Source organism: Callorhinchus milii, unplaced genomic scaffold (assembly GCF_018977255.1).
Source record: "Callorhinchus milii isolate IMCB2004 unplaced genomic scaffold, IMCB_Cmil_1.0 Scaffold6, whole genome shotgun sequence".
In the NCBI taxonomy this organism is placed as follows: domain Eukaryota; kingdom Metazoa; phylum Chordata; class Chondrichthyes; order Chimaeriformes; family Callorhinchidae; genus Callorhinchus; species Callorhinchus milii.
In genome coordinates, this window is record NW_024704747.1 from 15,679,913 (window position 1) to 15,691,663 (window position 11,751).

Below are 11,751 nucleotides of genomic sequence, written 5' to 3' on the forward strand. Positions count from 1 at the left end.
ACAGCTAGGGTTCCCATTAGCTCACTTAGTAAGAGCACTACTCACTGTGATACCGAACCACAGACAACATAGATTTGAGGTTCAATCTCCACCTGCTGTGGCACTGAAATTGGCCTCAGTACTCCTGGTCTTTGAAGGTGGAGAATCAGTAAGTCAATATGAGAATGGAAGCCTTACCATACGGATACTTCAATACATCGTTCTCTGTTGGCTTGACCGGCAGCTCTGATAAAATGGTGGGTACAGAGAGTGTGGCTAATCTGGGATTGGGGCTGGGACACATTTTCCTCATAGCGTCCGATCCTGGCAGCAACACAAGCTGCCTCAGCAGGCCCTGCAACACATCACGTGAGAGACAGCTTCACAACATTACTCAGATTGTATACTTCTCTCCCCTACTCATATGGAGTCTTGTGGAGTTCCGTAGCATAGTGGCTTAGCTCGCCTCACAAGCCAGAGGACCCGAGTTTGATTCCCGGCAAGGCGAAACCTTAGGCAAGTTTCCTTACTGCATACGCTCCTGTTTAGCTGGCAGTAAGTAGGAACTTGGCTGATCGGCTAACCCTAACCCATCAGAATGGACTGCTTCAAATCCAGGAAGTGGAACAAATGTCATTTGACTAAGGAGATCTGCCCACTGACTATCACCTGCTGTCTGCCCTGGAAGCAAATAGAGAATCTGGTTTTATACAAGCAATAATTACTGGAATCAGGCCTACAAAATACACAGACACTACACTTTATAGTATATCCTGCGAAATGCTTCGAGGACAAGAGGGAATGAAGTCCAGGCTGTAACTAAAGGAGTAAAAGGAGAGAATCAGAGAAGCAATTTTGAGTGGGTATCAGAGTGCAGAACAGTGATCTCTGATCTGGGATGAAGTATCTGAGTTATGTGTCCTGAAAATGCTCACTGCTCGAGAAATGTTTCATCACCCTCCACCAAGATTCATCTCAATGAATTGGTTACAGTTATATTTCCCCCATCCAGTGTAACGTGTGCTGAGTAAGAGAGTGTCACCCTGTCCTCTCTTTCTCTTTCCCCAGTGTAAATTGTGCTTATGAAGACCCACATGAATGTAACATCCATTATCCAGACATAGTTGATCAGATTCACCCTGTTTGTACTCAACCTCATTTCCCCAAATACTTACTGAAAATAATCCCTTCTGCCTCCTTCTGTTCCCAATGTAGAATCTTGATCTTCCTACGTCTAGAGCTTCAGGGAAGGGATATCCAAAATCCTGCAAACGGTACAATTTCATTTTAAATACACACATCAAAACTCAGCAATTTCCTGGACATGGAAAACCACAAATTCCAATTATAAATGTACAATTCTTTGATCTTATTAAACGCAGAATTCATTCCTGTAATGAATAGAGAAAAGTAAAAAATATTTTCTTCATCCAATTATCACGTCCGCTCTCTTACAGGCGTTGCCTTGTGCTGAGGTAGTATCAGGGATGGCAGTCACCCTCCAGCACCTCACCATGAGTCTATTCTATGTGGCCAGACACTATTGTTGGCTGCTATGCCATGCTGGCTACACACAGGCAAGCCTGATCCTTCCACCACTTGACACTCTTGGTGTGATCTACCAGAGGGCCACTGGACAGTACCTCTTGACGTTTCTTTCTGTCTAACTTGGGGCAATAGGGTGGAGTCCCGTAGTGTTGTGGTTATGGCACCCACCTTGCAAAAGGGAGGACCCGGGTTTGATTCCTGGGCGGGGCGAAACCATAGGCACTGCTGTGCACAATTGCCTGCTGTGTTTTGCCCACAAAATACACAGTCAATCCACTTTTCAATATTTTCTGTGAAGCGCTTTGAGAAGTCTCAATATGTGATAAGGCGCTTTATCAAATGCAAGGAATATTATTATTTTTATACACTGATGGCTAAAAATAGCAAAGCAAAGAGTTCAGCGTAAGAAAGATACTATTGAGGCCGAATACAGGAGTGCCATTCCATCCCTGCAGAGATCAATCAACCCAGCTCACAATAGTGATTGAATCATGACACCAAGCATTGCATTTACCAATAATCATCCTTGCATTTGATAAAGAGCCTATAATGTTGAAAAAAAAATTGGCCGCCACATTTGTCTACAAATACACAGTCACTACACTTTACGGTATATCCTGTGAAGTACTTTGAGACGTTTCAGTAACGTGATCAGGCACTCTGTCAAATGCAAAGACTTCTGTCTGGTCTAGTAGTAGCATTCTCGCTACTGCCACCGATGATGGAATGAAGTCCCCAAAGGACCTGCAGGAGGCAGGAGTCGTGGGTTGGGGAGTAAGCAGGTTGGAGACGTAGTGAGGTCCTGGAACATGAAGGAAGATTCTCCCAGTGTTCTGGTCAACAATTCCCCCAAATAAAATTGGTCACTCATTCCATGACTGTTAGAGGGACATAATTGTGCGCAACTGGGAACTGCGTTTCACTCACAAAATACACAGCCTTACGCTTTACAGTATATTCTGTGAAGCGCTATATCAAATGCAAGGCTTATTATTTATTATTATTATAAGATAATTTTTAGAGGACACTTGAAAAACAAGGTTGTAAAATACAGTTCTGGGGTAGCAGCACTTTGCAATGCAACATACCACCACCCGCTGCTTCGCTATTTCCTTCCTGATTCTACACACGGTGAAGTGTTTAGAGAGGCACTTAACCTTCAGACAAAGTCTATTTAACGCTCGAATGTGCTGCACTCCTGTCTACACCGCCGCTAAGTCATACCTCACTCCATCATGGCTGAGGAGAAGCGGAGAATTACTCACACTTCCACGGGCTGACAGCAGTCCACCGACAGTGATGCAAAATCCCCAGATATGGCCAGCACCGCTGTATGCCAGCGTCGATCTGCCAAGCGGACACCCCGGAATGTGACCTGTTTCCTCAGGCCGGAGGAAAACTCAAAGTGGAGCTTGTCTTCGGAGAACCTCAGTCCCAGCAGCATGTGGCTGGTGCCCTCCTTGAGCAAAGTGAAGACATATTCATTCCTCTGCAATGTAAATGGAGGAAGTTAGTAATACTATAGAGTGACGCCTCTTCAAAAGCCTGCTGGTCATGTTGAATAACTTTTACATTTGATATAGCGTCTATAACAATGCAGTGCCTGAAAGCATTTCATACCTAATTGCTGCCAAGTATAGTGACTGCAGCTGTTGGCAAACTCAACAGCTAATTTGTTCCTAGCAATATCTCACAAACAGGCATAAGGTGCATGAAATATTCACCTAGAGGGCTGTTAGCCAGGTCTTGGAAAATCTCTCTTTGCCTTTTGAAAGTGTCTTTAATATCCACCTGAACAGGCAGATAATATTAACAACAATAATAATAATTCTTGCATTTGATATAGTGCCTTATCGTGTCACTGAGACGTCTCAAAGCGCTTCACAGAATATTGTATAAAGTGGAGTGACTGTATGTTTTGTGGGCGAAACATTGCAGCCAATTAGATACAACAGTGTCCCACAAACAGTCGTGGAAGAGTGACCAAATTATTTATTTATTTGATGAAGGAATTATTATTCCCGGAGGCAATCCGCCAATCGACTAACAACCGGTTTCCTACTTATTGCTAGGTAAGCAGAGGCATGTGGAGTAAGGAAACATGTCTAAGGTTTTGCCCTGCCCGGGAATCAAACCCAGGTCCTCTCACTTGTGAGGGGAGTGCTCTAACCAATACTCTACATGATTACAGGGCAACCAGCAGCATCTGTGAAAGGAAAACCCAGCATCTCATCTGGAAGCAAATCTGTTTAGCAGGCCTGCTTTTGGGAAATCCCATTTGGCCCATCTCTTTAAAGGCGTGTTGAAGCTGGGAATTCCCATGTGACATAGCCCTTCCTTCATAAAGGGAACTTATGTGCCCGGCTGATTCAAAACTCTGCCACCTGTATCCTCACCCATACCAAACTCCACACCCCCATCACCTCAGACCTTGTCGTGCTCCATTTGCTCCCATCAAAAACTCATCTACTGATCAATTCATGCCCTGACACCTCCCTACCTCTCCGACCTGCTCATAGCCCACTCCTCTACCTGTGCTATTTGTTCACCTGCCTTGGGCTTCCTGCACATCCCTCAACCCCTCCAATCCACCATTGGCGGCCTTACTGTCAGCCACTAATCTCTGAAATGCCCTGAATCTGCGTCAGGCTGTCACACTGATACTCTACAGTCTCGCTTAATACTATATCATTGACACTGTATACATAAATGCTTCCCTGGTACTTTACATGTAACCAATGAAGAGGGTTTCAGTGGTATCACACCGGCAATGTTTTATGTTACAGATACACTTTCAATCGGTATCACATCACAGAACAAGTTATATTACAATGTCACTATTTAAAGGCTTTTTAATTACTACAGTTGCATGACAATGGTATTATTGCACCCTTCAATTGTACCCCATACACGTATTCATAACATCCAAGCTTGACTATCCAAACTCCTTGCTTGTCGGCCTCCCCAATTCCTCCCTCCATAGACTGCAGATCATCCAGAATTCTGCAGCCCGTGTCCTCTCCCACACCAGGCTCTGTGGCCCTATCACCCCCATCCTCGCCCGACTCCACTGGCTTCCCATCACACAGAGGATACAGTTCAAGATACTGGTCCTCACCTTCAAAGCCCTCCATGGTCTCGATTTCCCACTACCTCCATGACCTCCTAGCTCCCTCTCGGCTCAGCAGGCTCCGGCCTGCTTCATGTGCCCCACTTTGCCCGCGCCACCAATGGGGCTGTGCGTTCTACCACTCTGCCCCCACCCTCTGGAACTCCATCCCGCAGTCCCTCTGCCTCGACCCCTTCCTTGCCTCCTTCAAGACCCATTTCAAGACCCTCCTCTTTGACCGTGCTTTCAATCACCCCGCTTCCCCCCCTGCCCTCCATCCTCCCCAATCCCAACCCCCAGCTCGGGTCCGAAACACTGACTGTTTAGCTCCTTGGGATGTCCTCCCGACGTCAAAGGCGCTATACAAATGTAATTTTTGTTGTTGTTCAATGATTCTATGCTGTAGTCTATCTGAGAAACATCAAACCATTACCAATAACACCACAGGGTCATATATCCTCAAACAACACAATCTTCAGTAATATCCCTGCACAGATTGAGCTCAGTTACAGACCCATATTGTAGCCTAAAGGCACACTCTTGTTTTGACAGTACCTTTGGTGCAATGCTATTGACTTTGAGCGTGATTACTATGGAGAATTCGGCTGGGAAGTGGTTGCAAACTTTAAAGATGTGAGAGGCTGAGAAGCTGATTGCCTTCAGATCCTTACCGAGGCGCAAGCCTCGGGCTCCCTGCGCCTGGACGATCCCCATTCCAATCAGGCGTCCCCCACGGTCTTCAGTTATTTCAGAGAGAAGGTCCAGTGGCTGCAAATCTAAATATATCAACAGAAAATAATCCACCCGATCACAGTGAAAATCCCACTCACAATAATAATAATCCTTGTATACAGCGCCTTATCACGTATTTGAGACATTTCAAAGCGCTTCACAGAATCCACTGTAAAGTGTATTACTGTGTATTTTGTGGGCAAAACACAGCAGCCAATTGCGCACAGCAGTTTCCCATAAACAGTGGTTAGAGTGACCAAATTATTATTACTTTTTTGAAGGGATTATTACCCCAAGAAAGGAATCCGACAATCGACTAACAATCATGTTCCAACTTGAGGCGTGTGGAGGAAGGAAACTTGCCTAAGGTTTCACCCCGCCTGGAATTGAGCCCTGGTCCTCGAAGCAAGTGCTATAGCCTATACACTATAGGTTCTGCTGAAAGCGGCAGAGCGATCGAGGAGGCAAAAAAGCTCTGGTCGCAGACAGAGAGGATGTCATTAGGACTCTAGCCAGAGCTGTGGGCGGGGAAGAATCCAGATCAAAGTTACTCGTACAGAGAGAGATGGGAAGGAGAGAACCTGGGAGGTGACAGTGCATTCCAGTACCTTGGAGAAGAAGGGCACGTCGGAGATGGGGTGATAACTTGAGAGTTTGAAGGAGTCCACAGAACCACAAAAAATTACAGCACAGAAGAAGGCTATTCAGAACATGTTCAATGGTTTTTTTTTGAGAAAGGGATATTAATAGTGGTTTTGAAGAGAGGGGTTACTATAGCCCAGCATAGGGGGAAAAAAGGCTTTGTGTGAGAATAGGGCACAGGGGAAGGCCCGTTATCCACATACCACTTCTTTCATTATTTCCATTTAATCCTGTAATCCCTGGATTGATGTAAATGCTGAAAAACCAGCACTTTAAAAAACAGTCTCACCTCTAACTACAGAGCTGAACAGTGTTCAAACAGAGAAGAAATGCCGAATAACAGTGGGTCAAGGTGGAAGCTGCCAAACCATTGTGAAGAGCTGTGTGGAAGCCACAATTACAATTGTAAACTTAGCCCACTAAATGAGCACCGTGGGGTTTCAGGCTGCGATACCCATCAATAATAACTAAAGTAGAAGAATGAAACATGGGATTTGTGTGCTGAGAACAGCCAGACCACTAAGTTGTTTAGCTTCTACAGCAAGTTTTATACAGTCAGACTGTTATACATCCACTGCACCTCATTTGGATCCTGAAAATAGCAAAGCGTACCTTATGACGGCTGCCGTCACCTATAAAATACAGTCACTACGCTTCACAGTAAATCCTGAAAAGCACTTTGAGATGCCTCGACAATGTCATCAGGCGTGTTATCAAATGCAAGAATTATTATTATTATGTCTTCCAATTGTTAAATATGAAAATGTTTCAATTCTTCCACTGCATTTTCTGTGACTGAACTAAAAGTTAAAAAGTCAAAATACAGTCAAACCTGTTGAACACAGGCGAAAGTGTCCTTTGTATAAGGGTGGCCTCTGAGTTGGTGTGCGAACCGGACTGTCCAGGTTGTCCTAGGGTGGTTGTGCACATAGGGTGATTGCTGATTGGAGATGGTTGCTTGAACAGGTTTGACTGTAATGACTTTTCCAATTCCGCCCCATTTCTCCTCTGACACACATGGAATCATTGTTGCCTTGCTGCTAAACAGTAGTGACGAACCTTCTGTGCTGACTCATTCTCTGTCTGATCTGTGCTATCTGAACAGGCGTATTTCCTCTGAACCAAGAGGAAACACTCAGGTCAATTGCAGAGAATTAAAATCACGCATGTTCAGAAATCTCTCTTCTCTGATCAAGCTTCAGGCAAAATTTCCGACACCATCTGGATCAGATAATAATTATTTTATATTAATAATTATGAAGATTAGATACCAGCTTCTAATTCACTCCCGCTATCCATCATTCTATGTAACGCCCGACCCACCCTACCATCGCTGGCCAAGCTTTCAGCATCTCTGCCTGGGGAACTCCCTTTGGAACTCCATCTCACAAACCCTGCATCTTGCTCCATCTCTTGCTTCCTTCAAGGCACGACTCAAGACCCTCCTTTTCGACCACCCCTTCAGCCGCCCTCCTATCTCTCCGCCCTCCCTCATCCCAACTCTGCCCCCCTGCTACGCTCGGGTTCTGATCCCTGACTGTTCAACGCCTTGGGATGTCCTCCCGACTTGAAAGGCGCTTTACAATTTTGTTGTTATTGTATAAATAACTTGAACTATTGAATTAGATTCCAGCCTGTAACTCACTCATAGGGATTCATTATTCTTATGTAAATTATTTACTGAATTAAAAAATATTTTCAATTATTAGCTAATTTCCGAGTCAGGGATTCCCCTGCAACTTTTCAAAATTCACACAGAGTCAGTCCACAAGACAGGTCTGTCCTGTAAAGGTGTTGAGCATGTGTGACAATTAGTTCTGAAATGCACAACAATAATAATCTTAAATTTGATACAGCGCCTTATCCCGTCGTCAAAATGTCTCAGGATATACTGTAAAGTGTAGTGACTGTGTATTTGTAGGCAAACGTACACAATGTAAGTATTACTAAAAACTAGTCAATTGTTTGCAGATTAGGGGTTGTATGTGTGTGAAAGGAATGATTTCTGAGTTACAGAGTCTCTCAGTAAATATGTCAGCGCACAGGGATGTTAACACTGTGTTTTTAATCTTCCATTCTTTCAGATCTGACATTTCAATATATACGTTTGTTTACCACAGCTAAATTGTGAGCTGGACCATGCTCTATAAACATGGTGTCTTTAAGTATAAAATAACCATTTTGTCTTCATTTAGAAACTATTACTTCAGTAGATGCAGTTAAGAATGACATCAATTTGGTTACAATTCATCACTGCAGTAAAAGTTGGATTAAAATCCATAGTTATTCAGATTTGTATTGTTTTCTTTGTTTATGTCAATGCTGATTTTCCTTCTCTATCACAACCATCGATCGACCTGCGCTATATATTTCTCAATCTCTTGCCTGGGGCACCTCAGTGGCTCATAATTGTACAATCTTTATCCAGTCTCTGTCCTTGCAGTGTCCCTGGACACTATCCTGTGTGAAGGGCGCTTTGTAAATGCAAGTTGTTGTCCTCCTGTTCAACACTGATTGCAAAATTATTCATATTCCAACGCCATTGTTCAACCCCATTAAGTCTCTCCTGTCTGTTCAGAATCACGTTTTATTCTGGACCCTCTATCTAACCTGCACAGCCTCTCACACTTAAGTTTTTTTATCCATCAGCCCCGCACCTTCCAAAGCGACTTCTCATATGTAGAATCTTTTTTAAAAAAAAACAATAAAGACCTTGATTTTCTTTCATGGCTACAAAACAGCTTACCACAAAATCTGCCAATCTGAACAGCAATTCCTGAGTTAGACTTAGAATCGTGCGTTACACCTCTTGTACAGGCTCTGATTTCTTGTTTGTCTGGTCCCACTGGCAGCATCTCTCTCTCATCTGGACAGGTGAGGTTTATCTGCACAATATTCCTCTCGCACGGTCTCGATCACAGTTTCTTTTTTAAAAAAGTCCATCTTTCTCCACTTCACAACTCATCGCTCACCTTTGAATATTCATGCAATTTCTCCTGCTCACTAACCTGTGTGGGTCTGGGCACGAAGTTCACAGCCTCACCTGTCCTCTCACCTTCTCCTCTCACAGCCTCACCTGTCCTCTCACCTTGTGCTCTCACAGCCTCACCTGTCCTCTCACCTTGTGCTCTCACAGTCTCACCTGTCCTCTCACCTTCTTCTCTCACAGCCTCACCTGTCCTCTCACCTTGTGCTCTCACAGCCTCACCTGTCCTCTCACCTTCTCCTCTCACAGCCTCACCTGTCCTCTCACCTTGTGCTCTCACAGTCTCACCTGTCCTCTCACCTTCTCCTCTCAGAGCCTCACCTGTCCTCTCACCTTCTCCTCTCACAGCCTCACCTGTCCTCTCACCTTGTGCTCTCACAGCCTCACCTGTCCTCTCACCTTGTGCTCTCACAGCCTCACCTGTCCTCTCACCTTCTCCTCTCACAGCCTCACCTGTCCTCTCACCTTGTGCTCTCACAGCCTCACCTGTCCTCTCACCTTCTCCTCTCACAGCCTCACCTGTCCTCTCACCTTCTCCTCTCACAGCCTCACCTGTCCTCTCACCTTCTCCTCTCACAGCCTCACCTGTCCTCTCACCTTCTCCTCTCACAGCCTCACCTGTCCTCTCACCTTGTGCTCTCACAGCCTCACCTGTCCTCTCACCTTGTGCTCTCACAGCCTCACCTGTCCTCTCACCTTGTGCTCTCACAGCCTCACCTGTCCTCTCACCTTGTGCTCTCACAGCCTCACCTGTCCTCTCACCTTGTGCTCTCACAGCCTCACCTGTCCTCTCACCTTGTGCTCTCACAGCCTCACCTGTCCTCTCACCTTCTCCTCTCACAGCCTCACCTGTCCTCTCACCTTGTGCTCTCACAGCCTCACCTGTCCTCTCACCTTGTGCTCTCACAGCCTCACCTGTCCTCCCACAGCCTCACCTGTGCACGCGGGGTGTCCCCTCACCGGGCTGCTGGTGATGCCGAGGTGCAGGAGCGCACAGAGCAGCAGGAGAGCAGACATCGGGAGCTCTCAGTCACATCCATCCAGAGGAACCCTCGTCTCCAACCTCCCGAATGTGCTCCGGGGAAAGCCCAGAGCCCGTGAGAAAGCGAAACCCCTCTCCCGTCTCCTTCATCCCGGGACAGGATCCCAACCCACAGCAAGTGCCCCCCCCCACAGACAGCCTGTCCCCAGCCCGGCTCAGGGGCTGCGCTACTGGTCGATCTGTGCTGGACCGCGCACAACCATCCCCGGGCAACAGGGGAGGGTGTGGGGGCAGTGAGTGTGGGTGGGGGGGAGGTGGGTGGGTGGGTGGGGGGTTGCAGTTGACTGATTTTCCTGCAAAAAACCCTCCCCTGATCAGGGAGAGAATCTGCCTCCACCCCCTGTTTTTTCAAGGTCCACGTTACAGGGAGACCTGTGGTGAGGAACTCTCTCTCTCTCTCTTTCTCCTTTTTTTTAAAAAAAAAGGATGCGCTCAACCTGGAAAAGGCGGAATGGGTTTCGAACTGCCTCCAGATCGCCAGTGACATCAGCCCCGCAATTAGCTCGCAGTCAAATCAGAGCGAGTTAGTTCCCTGGCACCACAAGCTCCCGGTGCATTGACTGACACACAGTGTCTCAGTGGAGCCCCCAAAGAAACCTGATCCTTTCATCTCTTGCCAGTCCCTCAGACTGCAAACCAGAGGAATTTCCCCCATTTAAATGCTCCTTATATATACTGTGTGTTTATATATATGTATATATATATATATATACACATAAGCCTTCTGCAGCTATATAACTTCTGAAATATTTCCAGCCACAATCATAACTTGTCTTAAGATTTGTAAACTCCCTCAACCCTCCGCAAACACGAACGTGCCTTTTCGTTCTGAGACTGTGTGAAACTTCCCCCCCCGGGGCGCCATGCATCACTTTAAATGTTGCAGGAGTTGGAAGATTTTAAGGGCGACTCCTCACCCTGCCAACGCTCAGCCAAGTTTTCCTTTGTCGGTTCCTCCAAACTCTGAGTCATCAGGTTAGTGAGGACTGTTTCTGTCCCCGAGTTCTTCAAGCAATTCTGCTTTCAGTTGCAGCGCATCGAAAAATGAGAGACCAACATCCAGCTTGACCCAGCATTGGTGCACCTTAAGGCCATCCATGGCCTTGCCCCCTCCTACCTCTCTGACCTGCTGACTCCCTACCAACCTGCCCGCTTCCTCCGTTCAGCGGGCTCCAGTCTGCTCCATGTCTCCCGCCCAACCTATCATTGGGCTTTCAGCCTCTCTGCCCCCACACTCAAGGAACTCCATCCCACGGTCTCTTCACCTCGCTTCCTCCCTTGTCTCCTTCAAGGCCAGTCTCAAGACCCTTCTCTTCGACCGTGTCTTTGGTCTCCCTCCCACCTCTTTGCCTTCCCTCACCCGTACACCACCTCTCCCCCATGCTCGGGTCCCGACACCTAACTGTTCAGTGCTTTGGAACCTCCTCCCGACGTGAAAGGCGCTCTATAAATGTAATTTTGTTGTTGTTGTGTTCCTTAGCGTGTTACTCTGATGTCTCATGTGGAGACTTTAAAAAAACGTCAGCTACAGGGGTATGGGGAAAATGCAGGTAAGTGGGACTGAAAGGATTACACAATGGGCTAAAATGGTCTTCTTCTGTGCCATAATGGTTCAATCCTAGTGAACGAGCTCTTTAGCCAGCCTTCAAGAGGAGATCACCATAACTGGATACAATACAAATTTACATTTGTATGGCACCTTTCACGTTGGGA

At 46.3% G+C, this 11,751-nt stretch overlaps 1 protein-coding gene across 1 annotated transcript in view; it reads right to left on the reverse strand.

Annotated features, from left to right (window-relative positions):
- Positions 1-10,013, reverse strand: part of LOC103176849 (thrombospondin-type laminin G domain and EAR repeat-containing protein) — a 30,597-nt gene extending 20,584 nt beyond the window's left edge. Inside the window, 5 exon segments of the mRNA XM_042336530.1 lie at positions 178-334; positions 1,155-1,244; positions 2,789-3,016; positions 5,192-5,412; positions 9,932-10,013. Of these exon segments, the coding sequence (XP_042192464.1) occupies positions 178-334; positions 1,155-1,244; positions 2,789-3,016; positions 5,192-5,412; positions 9,932-10,013 (778 nt within the window).
- Positions 10,014-11,751: the final 1,738 nt, after the last annotated feature.